Source organism: Psammomys obesus, unplaced genomic scaffold (assembly GCF_907164565.1).
Source record: "Psammomys obesus unplaced genomic scaffold, mPsaObe1.curated_primary_1811, whole genome shotgun sequence".
NCBI classification, from domain to species: Eukaryota; Metazoa; Chordata; class Mammalia; order Rodentia; family Muridae; genus Psammomys; species Psammomys obesus.
Genome location: NW_026596101.1, coordinates 19819827 through 19839487, shown reverse-complemented (window position 1 = coordinate 19839487; position 19661 = coordinate 19819827). Strand labels below are relative to the sequence as shown.

The 19661-nt window shown below is 42.1% G+C and overlaps 1 protein-coding gene across 22 annotated transcripts in view; it reads right to left on the bottom strand.

Moving 5' to 3' along the window:
• Positions 1–19661, bottom strand: part of Magi1 (membrane associated guanylate kinase, WW and PDZ domain containing 1) — a 605088-nt gene that overhangs the window by 111955 nt on the left and 473472 nt on the right. For all 22 annotated transcript variants that reach the window (XM_055628569.1, XM_055628555.1, XM_055628557.1 and 19 more), the window contains one exon: positions 11046–11165. In XM_055628569.1, coding sequence (XP_055484544.1) covers positions 11046–11165 — 120 coding nt within the window. The remainder of the gene's footprint in view (positions 1–11045; positions 11166–19661) is intronic.

The following is a 19661-nucleotide window of genomic DNA, read 5'->3' as shown; positions in this document are numbered from 1 at the left end:
AAATTGTGTGGTAGGGAGGGTGGGGTTAACCTGAGAGGGGTTGAAGGCAGGTATTGAGTATGATCAAAATATAATTATAATGAAACTCTGCAAGAAGTGATAAAAAGAAAAAAAGACAAAGAAAAAGCCCACAAAAACAACTCTTCAAGGGCTTGAGAGACAGCTTAGCATTAAGAACACTTGCTTAATTCTCTTTGAAGAAATTTTATTATAACTAAAGTTTTACTATGAACAAAGAAATAACGACAGGGAAGTAATAAGTTGCTGTTCTTGCAGAGGACTAGCACCCAGATCAAGTGGCTGGCAACACCTGTAACTCCAGCCCCAGGAGACCTGATGTCCTGTCCTGGACTCCATGGGCACCTGCACTCGGGCACATATGTCCATACAGATAATTCAAAAGTAAAAAGTGAATCTAGAAACTAGATTCACTAAATCTACCTGCTCCGTCTGAAGAGCCCCAGTGGCTAACCATGTGCATAGCTGAAAACACCCTGAGTGCGGGTGCACTGAACAAGGCTCTCACTGGTTTTGGGAAATAGCATGGCTGCTTCATTCCCCATCCACAAGCCATCAGTGTAACCGCCTCTGTACTGAATGCCATCGGTCTGCTTTCAGGTCACTCCTTGGGTGCTGGTGACGGGGCTCTGCTGCTGGCTCCGAGAGGTTCACCTGATCTTCACAAGCTCCCCTCTTGTCCAGCTGCACCCTCTCCCAGCTGGAGACAGCACCTGCTACAGAGCTGTGGAGCATGCTGCAGGTGCCCTTTCACAGCGCACTTGACTTTTCCTTTGCACTAGAGCCTGAGGGGTGTTAATCCATCCTCAGATGGCTTCCTTCCCTTCTTTTGGTCCTGTGGCAAGAGGGTAAGGGGGAAGGTGCATGCACATGTTGGAGGAATATGTTCATGTCACGTGGCTAAGACGCAAAAAGTGAGAGAGGAGAAGCCAGGCTCCCAATATTCCTTTCAAGAGTGTATTCCTTAGGACCTTCCAAAAAGCCTTCTAACTAGACTGGCTCCATCTTTTGAGAATTCTGCCATGGCTCCATCTTTTGAGAATTCTGCCACTTCCCAACAGCGTGCTAGGAAACAAGCCTTTAACATAGCTTTTGAGAACACTCATCTGAACAAAAGCAATCAAACAGTTATTTTTCATGGAATATTTAAAGAATAACCTGTGTAGTTCGTTTTGCTTTTAAGGACGAGGGCTGTTTCCCGCTCATAGTTTCACAGTACTCAGTTCACAGCATGGCAGACCCAGAAGCAAAAAGAGAGAAAATACGAGTGCTCTGTGTTGCGATGCCAGGCTCTTCCTTTTTGGAATTAGAGGCTGAAAGAAATTCCAGATGGTAAAAACGGTGGTGGTGGGGGGGGGGGGGGGGGGAAGTAAATACATGTACTCACTGGCAGACCCACTGGGGTTTACTAGAGGGGGGTGGGGAAGCACTGCGCAGCCATTTAGGTAGGTTTGTGTGTAAACGCAAGGACTAATGCTGACTGGGAGTATGCCAGTGTCAGGCGCTCAGCTAAGCCCCTTCCGATAGCTGCCTCACTGAGTCCAACTCACAAGGAAGCCCTGCAATTACCAAAGGGAAAATGGAGACCCTGAGCAGAAAGTGACTTGCCAGAGCGAACACAGCTCCACAGCATAGGGCGAAGGAGACTCAGGTTCGAGTGGTGTGATAGCAAAGGCTGCCTGCTCCTGAGTGTCTCCCCCCTAGACACAGCCACCGCTGTGGTGGGACAGTCTACGGGCAGCAGGGGAAACACGGGTCTCTGGGGGCCTAGCAGCATTACTCCTAGGGCAATATCTGGCATTTAATAAAAATTCCATTTGCTCTCAGCTTGTGAAAGTCCAACTCTGGTTGGTTCCAAAAAAGTTAAGGGCCTTCTTGTGTGGGTGTGAAATTAAAGCAGTAAAAGGTCAAATGCTGCAGAGCAAGCATAGAAAAATGCATAAAAAGTGGAAAGGACTGATTCAGTGTGTGAAAATTTCAACTCCAAAATGACCAACCAGCATTCACAGAAATAGCAGACCATCAGATATTTTCTGAAAAATACTTCCTCACCTCCTGCTGGGCCAGGAAGTCAGAGCATAGCACCAACAGGCTACCCATAATATGCAGGGTGTCCTTGAAGGAGACTGCCCGATCTGAGCTGGGTAGGACTCCTAACCCAGGGTCTCAGACCTGCCATAAAATCCTTCCATTTAGCCCCGGGATACCCATCTGAAACTTCAGTCACAGTAACGGTACCATTGCTGTACCGGTGACAATAAATGAGAAAAGGATCCTGTTCTACCTATGTATAGGTATATGTATACCTATTTGTCACATAAACATCGGGAAAAAAACAAAACAAAACAAGGTCCATTTTTCTTTTTCCATAGTAAACTTCTGCCTAAATCCGAAGCTTTTCCTTTTACCCCAATTCCTCTAGCTGTGGCTCTAAAAATGCAAATGTAGAAGATGTACCTTTGGGGACTAAGGCTCCCAGATTCAAAGGATAACTGATTTCAGGTGAGGACAGTTCACTACCCTCTAACCAAAGAGGGTCGCACCTACTCTACAAAACGCCACCAAATTACGAAATAGACACGAAGTCCTTTGTGTCTCCCTTCGCCCTGCTCTAGTCTTCACTGCATTCTTAGACCTTAACCATTGGGCCTCGGGGCTGCCCAGACATATTCCCTTTCAGGAGCCTAAGCCAAAAAATAATTAACACCTCCCCAACACTATTTTATGATTACAATTAGCAAGTGATTAACACTTAAATACTGCCACCGTGGCACACAACTGTAATTCAGGACTCAAGAGTCTGAGATGGGAGGGTGGGTTTCATGCTAGCTTGAGCTACATAGTTAGATTAACATCTTAAACAGAACACAACTCCCCAATCCAAATCACTTCTAAACAGTCAAAGGTATAGTCAATATCTAGAATGTCCTTTTCCCCTCCAAAAAATATCAAAACAGAAGCTACACACTTGAGGATTGTGATCTTCGTTTGACTTCTAGTCACTGTCTTAGAGCACTGCTATCATTACATAAAAGCCACATTGTCCTTAATAAAAACAATCTGTCTTTCTATAAATTTATTCTTTGAGAATTTTCTGTGTTCTGATCTTATTTAACCCCCTCCCCCAGCTCCTCCCTGATCCATCCTCTGCTTCCCTACACACTCAATTTTTTAAGAACTGAATTTAAAAAAACCACTGAGTCTTATTTGTGCGCATAAATATTCTTAGATGTATGGCCTTCCACTGGAGCATGCTCCATCTACCAGGGGCAACACTCTTAGATGAGTCTCCCTTTCCCAGGAGCCATCAATTACCAACAGCTCCTCAGCAAGGGGTGGAACTCTGGGCTCACCTCCCTTTTCCATGTTGAGATTTTCTCTGTCTTGAGCTTGTGTAGGTCTTTACAGGTAGGTGGGAATAAACAGTGGGAGTTTATATGTGCAACCACCCTACTCTCTCCAGAAAATGCTGGTTCCTTGTCATCATCCACTACTACTGGCATTTACAACCTTTCAGCTGGCTCTTCCTCAATGATCCCTGAGCCTCCTATTTTAAGTGAGCTCTTTGCAGTTTCTTATCCTCTGCACCTTAACCCCTTGTGGGTGTTTATATTAGCTGCCATCTGCTACAAACAGGAGTTTCTCTAATGAGGTTTGGGAGCTGCAGTGATTTATGTGTATGATGCTAAGTCATTAGGAGTTGGTGTAATACTATGCCCATTTAGCAAAAATAACAGTAGGTTCTGCCCTAGGGCCTCTGATCTGTCTAGTCACAGGTTCTTTGCCTACATAATGGTGCCAGGTATGGGTTTCCTCTTGTGAGGTGGAACTTAAGTTCAATAAGAAAGCAGACGGTCACTCCCATGACATTCACGCCACTACTGCCCCGGTGGACATGTCTTGCCAGGCCAGCTGTTACTTTAGCTGTCTGAGTCTGGATAGGACTGATGAGCGCTGTCCTCCTCTGGTAGCATATCACCTTCCAGGGCTCTGACAGCTACCCAGTACAGATGGAGCTTCCAGGTGAGTCCCAGCTTGATTTCTCCACGTTCTTAACTGAAGTATCTAGCGTGTCCAACAATACAGTTTCACCTTCAAGTTCAAGAGGGTAACCAATAGCATTGGCTAGAGCTTGCAATGCTTGGGTGAGTGGGGGGGAGAGGTCTGTGTAACCTGACTGGCCCAAAACTTCAAAACAGGTAATGCATTCTAGGCACTGGGCTTTTTATTTGTTAGCCTATGGTTTCTAGTAGGGGCACTGTTACCTGGTTATAGGGTAATTCCGCTTTAACCCTTTTCACGTGTGTGCATGGATATATTTTAGAGATCTTCTGTAGAGGTAGGCCTCCATATGATTTTATTGGAAGAATAATAGTGCTAGTTGCCTCTCCCCAATTCCATCCTCTACCCTGTCCTACTATGCCCAACAACTCCATATTAAGCCTTCCTGTTCCATTGTTACTCTTTAGCCCTTTACACCACTGAGTTCTAATTCTCTTCCCTTGGAAGCTCTTCTCATGGGCCCTTACTAATTTCCTGACATCTACAGATATTCTAAACAAAGCATTCATATCTGAAGATTCAAAAATAACATCCTCAAATGAGAGAAAACATGTGATGTTTCTTTATGGCCCTAGGTTACTGCACTCAGAATGACTGTTTCCTGCTCTATTTGCCTGTGAATTTCTTCTTCTTTTTTTTTAAGATTTGTTTATTTATTATTTATACAGCATTGTGCCTCCATGTGTGCCTGTGCACCAGAAGAGGGCACCAGATCTCACTAAAGATGGTTATAAGCCACTATATGGTTGCTGGGAATTGAACTCACGACCTTTAAAAGAACAGCCAGTGCTCTTAACCTCTGAGCCATCTCTCCAGCCCCACCTGTGAATTTCATAATTTCACTTTTGTTAAAAGCTAAGTTAATAGTTACTATTTCATTGGGTAAATATAACATATTTTCATTATTTATCAAAATTTTATAGACCTTTGGTAGATATATTTTTTTCTTCCATTTCTTTTAGATTTTCCAGTGGGGAGGTAAAAATTCTAGAAGTATGTTTTATGGTTCTCTGAATTTCCTCAGTATCTATTGTAATGTCTTCCTTCTTATCACTAATTTTATTAAGTTGGATCTTCTTTCTTACTTATGTTAATATGGTTAGCAAACTGCTAACCTTGTTATCTTTTCAAAGAAGAAACTCTGTTTCTTGCTTTGCATTTTTTCCTTTCCATTACATTAATTTTAGCCCTGATTTTTATTATCTTTTCGCCTTAGTTTGATTTTTTTTTTTATGTAGCTGTGATAAAAATGTAATCAAAACCAACTTGAGGAGGAAAAGGATTGTTTCATCTTATATTTTACTGTCTATCATAAAGGAAAGTCAAAGTAAGTGCTCAAGGCCACAACATGGAGGCAGGATCTGAAGCCGAAATCACGGGGTGGGGGGGGGGGACACTCCTTACTGGCTTGCTCTCAAAGGACTGCTCAGTTGGCTTTCTTACACAACCCAGGACCACTTGCCCAGGGATGGCACAGAAGGCTCGGCCCACCCACATAGATCATTAATAAATGAAAAAAAAAAAATGCCCACAGAGACTTCCCTACAAGCCAATATAATGAGGACATTTTCTCAGTTGAGGTTCTCTTTTTCCAAATGACCCACTAAGCCAGCACACTCTTCTTGTCTACTGCTTTGGGTTTTGTTTGTTCTGTTTTTTTCCCCAAGGTCTTCAAGGGCCTTCAGGTTCATAGTTGATGCTTTCCTCTGAGGATTGTCTTCACTATGTTCCACAGATTTGGCATGATGTGTTCCCATTTTCATTCATTTCCTTCTTGGTCATTCCCATGACCCAACTATCATGGCAGCAAGTTGTTCACTTTCCAAACGTCTGTGTACTTTCTATAGTTTCTATTGCTGTTGAAATCTGGCTTTAGTCCATCATGGTCAGAAAGAATGCAGGTGTGATTTCCATTCTTCTATAATTGTTACAATTAGCTTCAAGTCTTAATATGTGGCTATTTGGAGAGGGTTCCCTGGGATGCTGGACAAAGAGCATATTCCTTAGTGTTTGGGTGGAATGCTCTATGGATAATCTGTTAGGTCCATTTGATTCATCATGTTCTTTAACTCCAGAGTTTCTCAGTACAGGCTTTTATGCCCCACCCCTTATTTAATGACCTGTCTGTTGGTGAGTAGGGTACTGAAGCCACTCACCATCATCATGTTGGAGTCAACCTGTAGTTTTAGATTTAATAATGATTCTTGTATGAAATTGTGTGCTCCTATACTTGATGCATATATGGTTAGTGGATTAATACTTTGATGAGTACAAAGCATTCCTCTTTATCTCTTCTGACTAATTTTGGTTTGAAATCAATTTCTCCAATTATTAGAATAACTACTCCAGTTGCTTTTAAGTTCACCTTTTCCTATTGTTTCATCCTAAAATAGTGTCTATCATCAATGAATGGTGGGTGGAGCATGATTCCTGCAGGTAGCAAAAAAGATGCATTCTATTTTCGAATCTAATATTAGTCCATGTGTCTTTACTGGGGAGTTGAGACCGTTAAGAGTTATTATTAAGCAATATGGATCAATTCTGTTACTTTGTGGTATTTTATTAGATGTTTTAAAATTAGTGTTCTTTTCAAATTAAATTAAGTTTGATGAAGTTTATTTCCTATTCTTCTTAGGCATGCTTGACCTCCTTTTTCCATCGTTTCTGTACAGCTGGCTTAGTAGCCATAAATTCCTAAAATCCGTTTTAATCACAGAAAATTTTCCTTTGATACAACTGATAATTTTGCTGGGTAGAGTAGTCTGGACTGGTATTTATGGTGTTTTGTAACTTGTCCAAGCCCTTCAGGTTTTCACAGTCTCCACAGAAATATCAGCTCCTCTCCTCTTCTTCTACATCATTCTTTGTTTTGCACATTTACTATTTTGACTGTTATGTGGAAAGCTTCTTTCTGCTTATGTCTATTTTTTGTTCTGTATGCCTCTTAGAATTTGACAGACATCTCCTTCTGTAGATTTGGAAAGTTTTCTTCTTTGATTTTGTTGACAATATTTTCTGTGCCTTTGACCCGAGTCTCTTTTTATACCTATTATTCCTGGGTTCTTTGTCTTTTTATAGTGTCCTAGAATTCCTTCTATGTTGTGTTTGTTACTTGTTTTTACTTAACACATTTTTTTTTTGATGAAGTGATCTAATTCTTTGGATTGTCTAAAGACTGATAGTTTCACTTTCTCTTTATCTAATCTATCGGTGGGTCATTTTTTTTGTTTCAATTCCTAAAATTTTTACTTTGAGTTTTATTTCATGCTATTTCATCTTTTGAGCTTCCATCTCTTTATTACATTCTGCTTACAGATCATGAATTGCTTTATTTCATTCAAATGTGTTTTCTCTGTCTTCATTCTAATATTTATTCAGATCCTTTTTGAGGTTTATAATTATTTTAATGTTGTTATTTTGAAATCATTGTCTTGTACGTCATTTAAGTTACTTTTCTTAGGAACATTACTACAATAATACTGATTTTTGGTGGTGACCTATTGTGTTAGTTATTCATATTGTTTGTGTTTTGGTGATAGGACCTAGTCACCTAGAATTAGGTCTTTGGTAAGGTATGTATATAGTATGTATATCTTGTTTTTAATTTGCTGAGTGGGTGTTTTAAATCTCTGTTTACTTCTATAGCAATCTGCAGAATTGTAGGCCAACAGAATGTTGATCAGTCTCAGGATGCTTTAGGGTTTAGTCTTGGGACAATTCAAGGCTGGTGTTCGATAGGGTATTAGAATTCACCCCAGTTCAGCTTAGGCAAAGGTAGTATCTGAGTACAAGAGAGATTTTGCAGAATTAGACGGGAATCTTGGAGAAGTTAGGGAACGGAAAACTAGGATCAGAATATACTATATGAAAAACATCTATTTTTCAATTTAAAAACAAACAAAAAAAGAATTTCATGACACTACATTGTCATGTTTTAATTAGCAATTAGCCAGGTTTTTGATGGTATATACAATTAATTGACAATGTCATAGATTTGAAAATATACGATAGGTGGACACACCTTCAATCCCTGCACTCAGGAAGCAGAGGCAAGCAGATCTGCTATTTTAAAGCCAGCATGGTCTATAGAGTGAGTTTCTAGAACTACATAGTGAGACACTGTCTCAAAACAAAACAGAGAGAGAAAAGGGGAGGGAGAGAGAGATGGAGGGAAGGAGAGACAGAGGGGAGGGGGAGAAGAGGATTCTTAGAATCTGTAGAGGTGTGCTTAGGTCTAACTCTTAGGCAGCAGGCGTGGCTGGAATTGAGGGGGAGCCTGGGGACCTCTACCTGGAGTGGTGCCCGAGGGCTAAAACAAGACACATGATCTTCAGGCAGGGAAGAGGGTTAAGCAGAGCTGTAGTAGAGTCTAGGGTCCCTATCAGGAGAAGGGTAGCTAGGAGTGGGACACGTAGTACTCAGGCAGGTTTGGGGAACAGATGGAGTCAGTCATGAGAGCACACAGTACCTTCCTGGAGGAGTAACTGGAGTAGACACAGGCATGAATGGATTTGGCAGCACCAGCCTAGAGTTACCCCGACCTGGAAAGGGGGCTACACAATAGACACGTGGTCCTCAGGCAGGTTGAGGTGAAGGAAGGTCAATCATTCTATTTACTTTTTGTTTTTAATGTTTTAAATTTCTTTGTGATCATCTGATACACATAAATTTTAAGAGTTGGAGAGATTATGAATAAATTCATAAATTAAACTAGTTAATTGTATCACACACTACTCAGTCTCAAATAACAACACTCCAAAGCTGTAATACTGTTTTCAGAAAATATAACATTTTAAAGACATGTAAATGGTCAACAAGTACATAAAAATATCTTAGTATCAGTCATCATTAAAACTAAAATCAGTAACATAACAAGGTAATGTCCGACTCCAGGCAGAGTGTGGCTATTACCATGGAGACCAAAAGTAGCACACAGCAAACCTGCAGGGAAGGGGACATTCTTGAACAATTAATGCAAGTTGTATATCCGGTAGGAAAAAAAAGCACAGAAATTCTTAAGAAATCTAGAAACAAACCTAACACATGATCCAACAATTCTTCTCCTAGGTATATATGTATACGTACACGTACATGCATATGATGTACATATAGATGTAAATGATGTCCGAAGGAGGAAAAGTCAACATGTAAAACATGTTCACACTCCCATGCTGATCAGTGGTCACAATGGTCAGCACATGGCATCAACTGGAGTACTGATCAATAGATGAATGCATAAAGAAAACACGACTTACACAGATTATGGACTATTTTTCACCAACAAAAAGTCATAAAAACTGGGGCGAAGGATGTAGCTCAGCTGCTAAAGTGCCTGCCCAGTATGCCGAAGCCCTGGGTTAATTCTCCAGCACCTCAGAAAGCAGAAGTGGCTCTTCAAGCTGTAACCTCAGCACTGGAGAGGTGGACGAGTAAGGATAACAAGTTCAAGGTCATCCTTAGCCACATACTGAGTATCATGCCAGACTGGAGCACATAAGATGTCTCAAGAACAAAACCAAAACCTATCACTGGTGTCAATATGGATGGGCATGAAGCTTGGAGCATGGAGGGCATGAGGCTTGATGACTAAGTCAGACAAATCACCTCATGTTCTTACTGGCATGTAACAGAACAGCTATGTAACAGCAGAGGAGAGAGCAGCAGAGAAGAGTAGCAACCAGAGGCTGGAAAGAGTGTACGGAACAGAGGTGGTTAGCAGTAGCATGAATGCAATTACTAAAAGGAAGAATTACCAATTTTTCCATAGCGTAATAGAATAACTGCGGTGGTTACCGATTAAGTGTATTTTTGAAAACAGCCAGGAGAAAGGATTCTGAATTACCACAGCACAAAGGATCAGTATTTGAAATGATGACTATCACTTGTAGCCCAGCCTAATGTCGAACTCATGACCTTCAGTTTCAGTAGCCCCTGGGCCTGGGTTTCAAGTGTACACAAGTGTCCTGATCTAATCCTCACATATATATGAAACATCACACCACATCCCGTACACATAATTATATGATGTCAATTAAAAAATGAAAACACTTATAAAAAAAAAAAAGAAAGAAAACACACACAAAAAAACTAGTTGATTATAATACAACCCCCAAACAAGTAAGGAAATGTAATTTTTCCCTTACTTGGTATTGACACAAAAATTTCATTTGTAGAAACTCATATAACGGCTAATATATGTGTTATTAAATATAGTAGTGTTCTAAGAGAACAAAAATTATAAACATTTTTAAATGATAAATATATACCTTGAAAAATAGCCAAAATGCTTACCCAGAGGAAGAAAACTAAGTAAATTATGACCCATTCATTCGAAGAACTACACAGTGATTTGATATAATAAAGCAAGAAGTTCTCTTTTGCTGAGTGGCAAGGGCCTCTTAAGACACAACAAGAAAAAGAAGAACAGGGCATCAAAAGCATGCAGTGCACGTGGTCCTCAGTGCACACATGAAGATACGAACCCACACGTGTACACATGCATGCATGCTAGTACTCAAATGAACTTCAAAGAAAAATCAGGAGCTCTGGTCATCAGCCACATTGCCTCTCACGCTAAATTCAAGCCAGGCAGGCAACACTCTGGCATAGGTAGGCGGTGCTCCTTACTGCTTCTTTATGAACTGTGTAACTACACTTCCAGGTAAAACCATCTACTGGTCAAAATGGAATTCCATTTCTTCAAGATAAAAACAGCTCCTGTGAGGTCGCATTGTGACAACCTACGATTCAGTGCAGCAGTACAAGTGTCCACATAAAAACACCAAACTTACGTCATTAAGTAGAAATGGTAAAAGAGGAAAACTACTTGCAAAGAAAGCGTTCAAGCCCTTCCATGTCTTCCTAGCAAGAACCATATTAAGGTAAATTAGTCTCTTCTTTTTTCTTTAGACTCTGCCTGGACCACTGCAGGCACTGGGGATGCACAGGGCATCAGGGCAGCTCACCTTCATAGGTGCCGACTTCCAACAGGGTCCCGCTCTGCTCAAGGTCCAAGAACTCCTTCACAGTCAGAAAGCTGTAATCCACGCCAGGCACTTCTCCTTCTCTCGGAGATCGGGTTGTGCCTGCAGCAGAAAAGACAAAAGCCCAGGACGCCATCAGTCCATTAGAACAGGGAGTTCCAACCTGAGTAATTAACAAACCTGCTCAGTAAGCTGGCCTGCCTAGAACTCAAACAGAGGCCCAGGAAAAGCAGCTTTCTCACAGAACAGCATCCCCAATAGTCTCCACTTCCCTCCTATAGGGGAAAGGGGAAACAGGTAAGTTTTAGCACTTTGTTTTGCTTTGTTTTTAATACAACAAGCAAATGAACAACTAAACTCAGGGCCACACAGGCACTGTTCACAATTGTCAGCCTTTAGGACTCCAGGAAATGGTACAAAGTTCTCTACCCTGAGCTCAGAGCCTAAAGGGTTGCATAGTTATCACAAGCCTTGCAATCCTTGTTCTCAACACATCTGGCAAATTCTAGTGTAATAAGCCTTTGAAGAAAATGACACCCATTGCATAGGCTCAGCACCGCAGAGATGCGACTGCCCAATCTGTGCTTGGACATCAACCAGGGATTAAAATGCTGCTTCTCTCCAGGTCATTATTATGCTCCGTAAAATGTGGACACCCATGAGCTCTGAGGACAGAGAAAGGACACTGTGTATTAAAGAAAAACTCCCCCTAAATTAATCTGTTCACACTTTCAACAGCTAATCAATGCATCCATTACTCTTAGAAAACGACATGGGCCACAGAGAGAACTTAAGACATTCTGCCCAGGCTCTGAACTGGAAAGCTATCTATCACATTTCAGCACAGTGTCAACCAAAGAGGGAAGGCAGCAGGGGGGGATGTGGTTCGCAAATACACCAAGAGAGAAAATAAAGATGCGATCACACAGTATGTCCTGGGAACCTGCGATTAATGTTAGGAGAAACAAAACTGGACCGATACGATATGATTTCTGATCCGATGCCAACCTTACAAGCCTACAACTAGGGGATGAGACTACAACTATGGAAAAACGTGTTCACAAGGTATTATCAATGGTGGTGATTTAAGGCTCTCCGGTATAATAAGCAGGGTTTTACATTCTTCCCAGAACTCTTTCCTTGTGACTGTAAGGCAATTAAATAAGCAACTGTAGGTGAGCAGCAGTTCTAATACCCTGAGAGCTATGCAGCCTATCCTGTGTAGCTACAGTTTTCTCAGGTTGAAACCCTCAAATATTGTTGCATACTTTGATCAAGCTGAATCCATTCCTCAGTGCACCCAAATTTTAAACTACCTTAAATTCAAGTGTCTTACAGAATAGCCTCAATTTTTCTACCAGAATGGTAGTTTCTCTTAGCCTGTACATGGCTTTGAGGCAAAGAGGCTACTGAGTGCCATCCAGAACTTTACTCTTATACCCTTTGCTGGTTTGTCCCCACTCCTGGTCCTCTGAGTAAATAAGGGGGTAGTGTGCTATCTTTAAACTTCTATCACAATTACCACAGGCAAAGATCATCAATGTTTAGCACGCCCCATCCCCAGAAAGACAAACACACAAACAAGCAGGAACTCAGATACCAGTACACAGTTAATACTTGAGAAAATAAAGAGCCACGTGTACCATGGGAGAGCAGAGGTCCGAAAGGGAAGGACAAAATCATGGTCTGGCTCTCTACTCACAGTCTCAGGTGTGTCCTTAGTTTCTCTAACTTCTCAGTGTCCTCTTTGCAAGACAGGGCTGACAAGAGTGCTTACACCACAGTTAGCAGACTTGCTGAACAAGTCTACCGAGATAATCCTTGCAGAAACTGTTAATGAATATTGTTTTTATTTTGTTAGAATTAAATGAGTTTGTAGAGTCTTGTACTTCCAATTCCATCATAACAATATGTAATCATACAAATACGGTATATAAATGTCAAATGTTGCTTGTATCGCTTACTTAGTATTTTCTGAGGTCCCAAGCATGCCAAGGGAAGATGAAAGCACAAAGAAAGCACTGGTAAATAAGGCAAAGTTCTTGCTATAACAAAACTGGCCATTTTACTGCGAGACAGTAGATGTACGCAAGCACAGAGTATTATTTCAGGTAAAAGGAATGTCTTAGAAAGCATATTTTAGGCCAGGCAGCCTGAAGGGCTAGAATATGGAGGAAGTAGGCAAGATGAGAAGTGGAATAGCAACTTGAGATTGGGAACCAGGGAAACCTTGTGAATCTGAAGGTCAAGTGGAGACCAAGAAATTACGAGGGATCAGTAGCAAGCCAGGGACATCCGAAAGCACAATATTGAGAAAGACAGTCTAAGGAGAGTGTGCAGGAAAAGAGACCAAGAAGCACTGGTTGGACAGGAAGACCTTCTACCTTCTACACGGAGGATGGGAGAAAGATTTTGGAATACAGCTGAGCAGGAATCGAGGAGGAAGATGCAAAGAAGGGTGAGGCCGGAAGCCAAGAGAAAAAGTTGTTTGGTCGGCAACTTGTAAGACAGCAGTAGGTGACGTCATCCAGGGATAGCCTAGTGTAGGGCAGGGTTAGAAGCTCTTTGGACAGGCTATGAGAGGATCTGCTTTAAGTTTGTTCTTAGGGCAATCTCACACTCAGCCTCCATCCTCAAATTCCATCAGCCTAATCCACTCAAAAGAATATGAGGAGAAAATAAAACCAAACAAAAGATTCCTTGAGGCCTTAATATCTTCCTAGGCTAGAGAGTGCTGTTTTCCCTCTGCCTGCTCTGGCTCATATTTGCAGATTCTTTGTACATCCAATTTGCCAGATTTACTTTAAAGACAACAGTCACCCTGGGTCTTAATTTCCTGAAAAGGATTAGGAAAATAATCAGGAACTTCAAAAATTACATTTTATGGGAAAAGTGAAACTGCTAGAGACACTGTCTTCCCAAGAAAACAAATCTGCTTCAAACAGCTTTTGAGCTGCAGGGAGGAGGCAGGAAGGCGGGCGAGTCTCCACCCACAGCGCTTATTACCCAGCCGAATCCTATCCTTGCTATAGGCTACCAAGAGGGCTACTCCCAGGGATGCTCTGGGTCTGGGCCAACTTCCCAGGATCCATTCAGAGAGGACGCTGGGGAAAAAGGCCACAGGGCAGGGCCCCGCCTTTTCTTTTCTTGTAACAGAATGACAGGCTGCTGGCTGGACACACGCCTGACAGATGGCATTTCAAAGGGATTTCGGGAGCCATCTGGGGTGGGTACAATTATTACAAACCATGCTTCTAACAAAGCCAGAAGGGTTACTTCCTGAAAGAAGTTAAAAAAAAAAATTCTATCATGTTAGGAAGACACATAAAAATATACCAGGCTAACAAAGTCGGGGTTTCTGTAGCCTAAAATGCTACCTTCTGTTTGCTGAGCTGCAAACTGGGCCAGCAATATCTTCCAGTTATTAGCTTTAAGGTCATAAACACAGAGCTTCTCCTCTTCGAGAAAAACGAACAGCGGGGGGTTGGGGGGGAACAACAGCTTCTAGGTCCTAGATGCCTACTTATAGAAAGGCCTTAAATACTTAATCAACAAATTTGCCCAAGAAACCTCAGAAGTAGGATTAATACTATATTCATTTTATTGGTGAAGAAGCTGAGGTTCAGGCAGGAAAAGTAACCAGCCCACAATAAAGGATTTGATGACAACAGTTCATGCCATCTCCCATTCTCTATTAGCCCTGTCCAACAGAACCTTCTGCACTGGTGAAGGTGCTTCATTTTGGGCTGACTAACATGTAAGCTCTACCCACATGCGCCTGTGAAAAAGTGGTTCCCGGATCTGGGAAATGGCTCGGGGGATGTGGCGCTTGTTGTGCACACATGAGGATCTGGGATCAGACCCCTAGCATCCACAGCCTAATCCGTGAGCTCCGGGTTCAAGAGAGGCTACATCTCCCAAAATAAGGTGGAGAAAGAATAGGAAAGATGCTCAAAGTCCACCTCTGGCTTCCACATGTACACACAGCAACACAACCCCCACACAGAGATGTACATACACACCCACATGGGGGGGGGGGCAAAGAGGAAGGTGGGACTACTGAGGACGTGGGGCTGGATTCACTATTACGTACTTAAAATGTGAAGAGCAGCTGTCAATAGTCAGACTAGCCAGCACACTTCCATCCAAAGGGGGGTCTGAGTTGCTGGTTTTACACTGTTTGATACAGCCCTCCAAAGACTTCTGGCTCTCGGAATAACAGGAAACAGACTTCTATTAAACAGCAAGACGTCTTAAGCTGCTTTTTGAAAACCTTCCATTTAAAAGCCTGTAAGTGGTTTGAAAAATGATCTAGTCAAAGTCTGTGTTTCTGTTCTAAAAATTCTATTTGGTCCTCATCGGCTGTTTCTTGGGAAAAATAATTGTGTGTGTGTGTGTGTGTGTGTGTGTGTTAAGACGGGCTGTAACAAATTAAACGAGATAAAATCAGGAGGGAAAGGAAAGCAGCCCTACACAGGGGAAAGATAGGACGGAGCATGGTGGATCTGCCCTCAGGAACAGTTTTAGCTATGTAACCGCAAATGGTAAGAATGGTTAGACTGCAGGCAGTTGCCGGAAGGAATGCTAGCAATGCACACTGAAGTGACACAAACGAGTCACAGAATAAGTGACTATAGCTGCATTTTACCCAGGAACAGAGAATGAAAGCGTGTGCTCGGCAAGCTTGTATTCTAACAGTTAAACGGGTGGGGAACACTAAGCTCTTAGCAGTGGGCACTTCAAGAGGGTAGCTACAGAAATGGGGAGAGATGAAATGGCCGTTCCTTTCAGTAAATACTTCTCATATTCTGAAGTATGTCGACAGAGGGCATGTATTTACATATGCATCTTATAAACTCAATAAAATGATTACTTAAGAAATGTTTTAAGACCTAAGTATCTAGAGCTCTACTCAAACATCTTCAATCTTAACTTATTCACCACACAAATATACAAATGAATTATAGGCTCCAGCCAGCTACACTAACAATGTGGTCCAAGGCTTCCCACATGATAGCTTTTTGCCAAGGTCAATATCGCATGCCTTCAGTTGTGAAAAAGAACAAACCATGAATGACGTTGCAGAGAAGGTGGTACTATTTTTTCACTTGATTTTATTTTTAAAACTCAACGTGTTAATCATTAAAGTCCTCTTTAATTGTTTTTAAAGAACCGATAAGTTAACATCCACATAATGAGTACCCCAAGCTTTTCTACCACCAAATCGTAACATAATTAATCTGAGCACTGTCCTACTGAATGTCTCAGTGTGAATTAGCAATGGCCCCAGAGTTCTTCCAGCAAAGCTAGGCTATTTGCTTCTTATGCACATTTTATGGTCCATAAACTTTTAGTATACCTGGCTTCAGTGACCCTCGCTGAGGAAATCAGAAAGTGACCTTCTACGCCATCACACTCTCTTCCCTGCAGCTGAAGACAGGACACAGGATAGAAAGGCCTTCTAGAGATCACTCTAATACCCAGCTGAGACAGCTGAAGAGACCCTAGAGCTGAAATGCTTCTAAGCAGTCTTCTACTGATTCAGGTTCCCAGCACCGGCAAGTTTCCAGACACACCATTTCAATGGCGTTCGTTCCCAGCAGCGGTACAATTGGTCTCAGGCCCAGGCTGCTAACGGGGTCGTGATCATCTCACTCAGAATGAACAGCTAATGTGCAATGATATCATTCGCTGCTGCACTAATTTGGGTCTTGTGTATTAAAACCCAACATGGCGTTTCTTAGATACCCAGGGTATCAGACAGCAAGGCCGGCCTTATGCTATTCCTTCCTTAGCTAACGGAGACAGAGCACAGTAGCATGCTCGACCCTTCCCCCAGTTTACTCATTACTAACCACTTACACTACTTTTCTCTACAGATCTGGAGAGCTCTTCAAACCAAAACATTTTCAAAGCTTTCACGTGACAATTTATTAAAAAGTTAAGCATAAGGTACCATACATTGCAATAATCCAATGCATTTCTTCCGAGGAAGTGAAATGCAAGTTTACAAACAAACAAAAATGTACACAAGTGTCTGTGGAAGACTTATTTGTAATCACCTCAAACTGGAAATGATCCTAAGATCTTCCACTGGATAACCTGTGGTGCCTTATTGCAGTGAAACAACACTCAGTAACAACTGTTACACACGACTGTGTGGTTGAATCTCAAATATATTGTGCTAAGTGGAACAACAATGACAGCAAAAAAGCCAGACCTAGAAGGCTACGTGTGGTATAATACCATTTCCATGATGTTCTGTAGAAGGCAAAACTACTGCAAGACAGACAAACAACTCCAGAGAGACAGTGTGTGTGTGGTAGGAGCCGACAGGGCATAGCAAGGTGGTTAGGGAGGGGGGTGTACAGACACCTCTACTTCCTGACAGTAGCAGGTGGACGTTCTCAACCTGTGCATCTGTTAAGCCCGCGCTACCCTGGCCTTAGTTTGTTTTCCTGTTGCTGTGATTAAAAATACCCTAACAAAGGCAACTTAAAAGAGGGGTTCATTTTGGTTCATAGTTCGAGATCCAGTCTCTCATGATCCGGAACTCAAAGTGGCAGGAACTCGATAGCTGGTCACATTGCACTCACAACCAGGAGGAGGAGGGAAGTTGCATTCAATCCACTTTCTCCTTTAGATGTAGTCTAGGGTCCCAGTCTAGAGAATGATGCATCCCATAATGTGTGGGTCTTCCCCACCTCCACTAACCATCAGTGAACTCTACTGCTTCTTAGTTCTTTAACAAGATGAAATGTTTAGCATTTCATTAAATGGAGAATCTGTTTCATTTTGTCAAAAATACCAACCAAAAATAAGCACAATAAAAATAAACCCTGCTTATCTAATCCGGAGCCCAAGGCTTGAAATCTCGTATTACAAAAGGAGATAACCACTGTAGATAGCTGTTAGTATCAAAAGGAGACCATCTCCTTAACATAATTATTAGGCTTTTTCATAACTGGAGCTGCCATGGCAGAACACCAGAGACCAATAAGCCTGTACTTCTCTCACAGTGCAGGCTCTGTCTGGACTGGAGATAGCTACTCTTTTGCTGCATCCTGTACACACAGAGGGAGGGCTGCAGGAAGAAAGCATGAGCTCTTTCTTTTTAAATGGCATTAATTCCATCATGGGTAGCTGATACTGTCCTAAGCCTTTCTAATCATCTCCTAGAGGCTCTACTTCCAAGCCTCACCAGAGTCACGGTAGCAGTTACGACCAAGAGATAAAGAGCACTGTGCTAGCACGACTGAGCAACAGGCGTGCACGACATACAGAACAAAGCTGAGAAAGTCCCGTCCTTGTGGTCCAGACTGTTTACAATCTGACGGGGCCCAGGCCCCACCTGAACTGATGCCTCATCACAAGCAGGAGAATAACTAGGAAGTTATCATCTAGCACAGTATACAAGGAAGAGATATGAAGAAGAAAGGGCAGGTTCCAGCAAGGACAGGCCTGAAATTCTGGTGGCATTATCTATACAGTGCACCAAGTGGTGACCTACAGGACCCTCCTTTCTCAACTAGGACAGTCACATTGTCAAGGGGAGTTAGTCTTTCACTACCTGAGGACTCCTCTCTCCAAGCCTCCCCACCATGGCACACAAGTGGCAGCAGAACCCCATCTCTCCGACCCAGATCTTAAAAGCAGAATGCTCAATAATCGTGTCTTGAACAGAAAAGCTGCTTGGCAGCAGGTGCAGAGAGACAATCCCTTCATGTAGCTACAGTTCATAAACTGTGGCTCATCAACTGCTGCCCTGGGTGGGAACACCACCTACTGGGGTCTCAGGGATGAGAGATTCCATCCACACGTTGAGATAAACAAGGACTTGGCACTGCTCCCACTACGCAGGTGACTCAGAAAACTGACTGTCTGAGATGGGAACTATCTAATTTGGTTTTCTGATCTGTAGCTCTTTTCTTGACAACCAACTTGAGATAAACAGAAGGAAACTGTGCCAAGTCCAAGGAGTTTAAGTGAAACTACTCAAACTGTCCATCTATGGTGTGTTAGAGGCAACCTGCCTTTGGTAATCACGTGTTCACATGCCATATTTCAGTGGGGACTCTGCCAATGGCTAACAGAACCATAGGATGATGCAAAAAGAGGGCACAGACAAAGCAAATGACAAAATCTACACACAGCTCAAAAGGAAAAAGGGCATAAAAGAGGAACCAGTCTTGCCCCGTTTTGCCACCAAATAAATGTGTAGATGGTTGGCATCTGATCACTCCTTTTTAATGTCCTCAGTGCCCTTACTTGTAGCACAGAAAGAGTCTCTTCTTTGGGAATATACTGTAGAATAACAATACCATACAAATCAATTCACACAGGATACACATTCCTGGCAAATTAAGGCATTTTATAATTCTGTATGTTTTAGCCATACCACTCCTTGGTACTTATCCAAAAGACTCTAAGTCAGCATATGATAGAGATACTTGCACATCAATGTTTATTATAGGACTATTCATAATAGCTAAATTACTAAACCAGCCTAGATGCCCAACATCATAAGAATGGGTAAGGAAATGGTGGCATCTCTATCTATCTATCTATCTATCTATCTATCTATCTATCTATCTATCT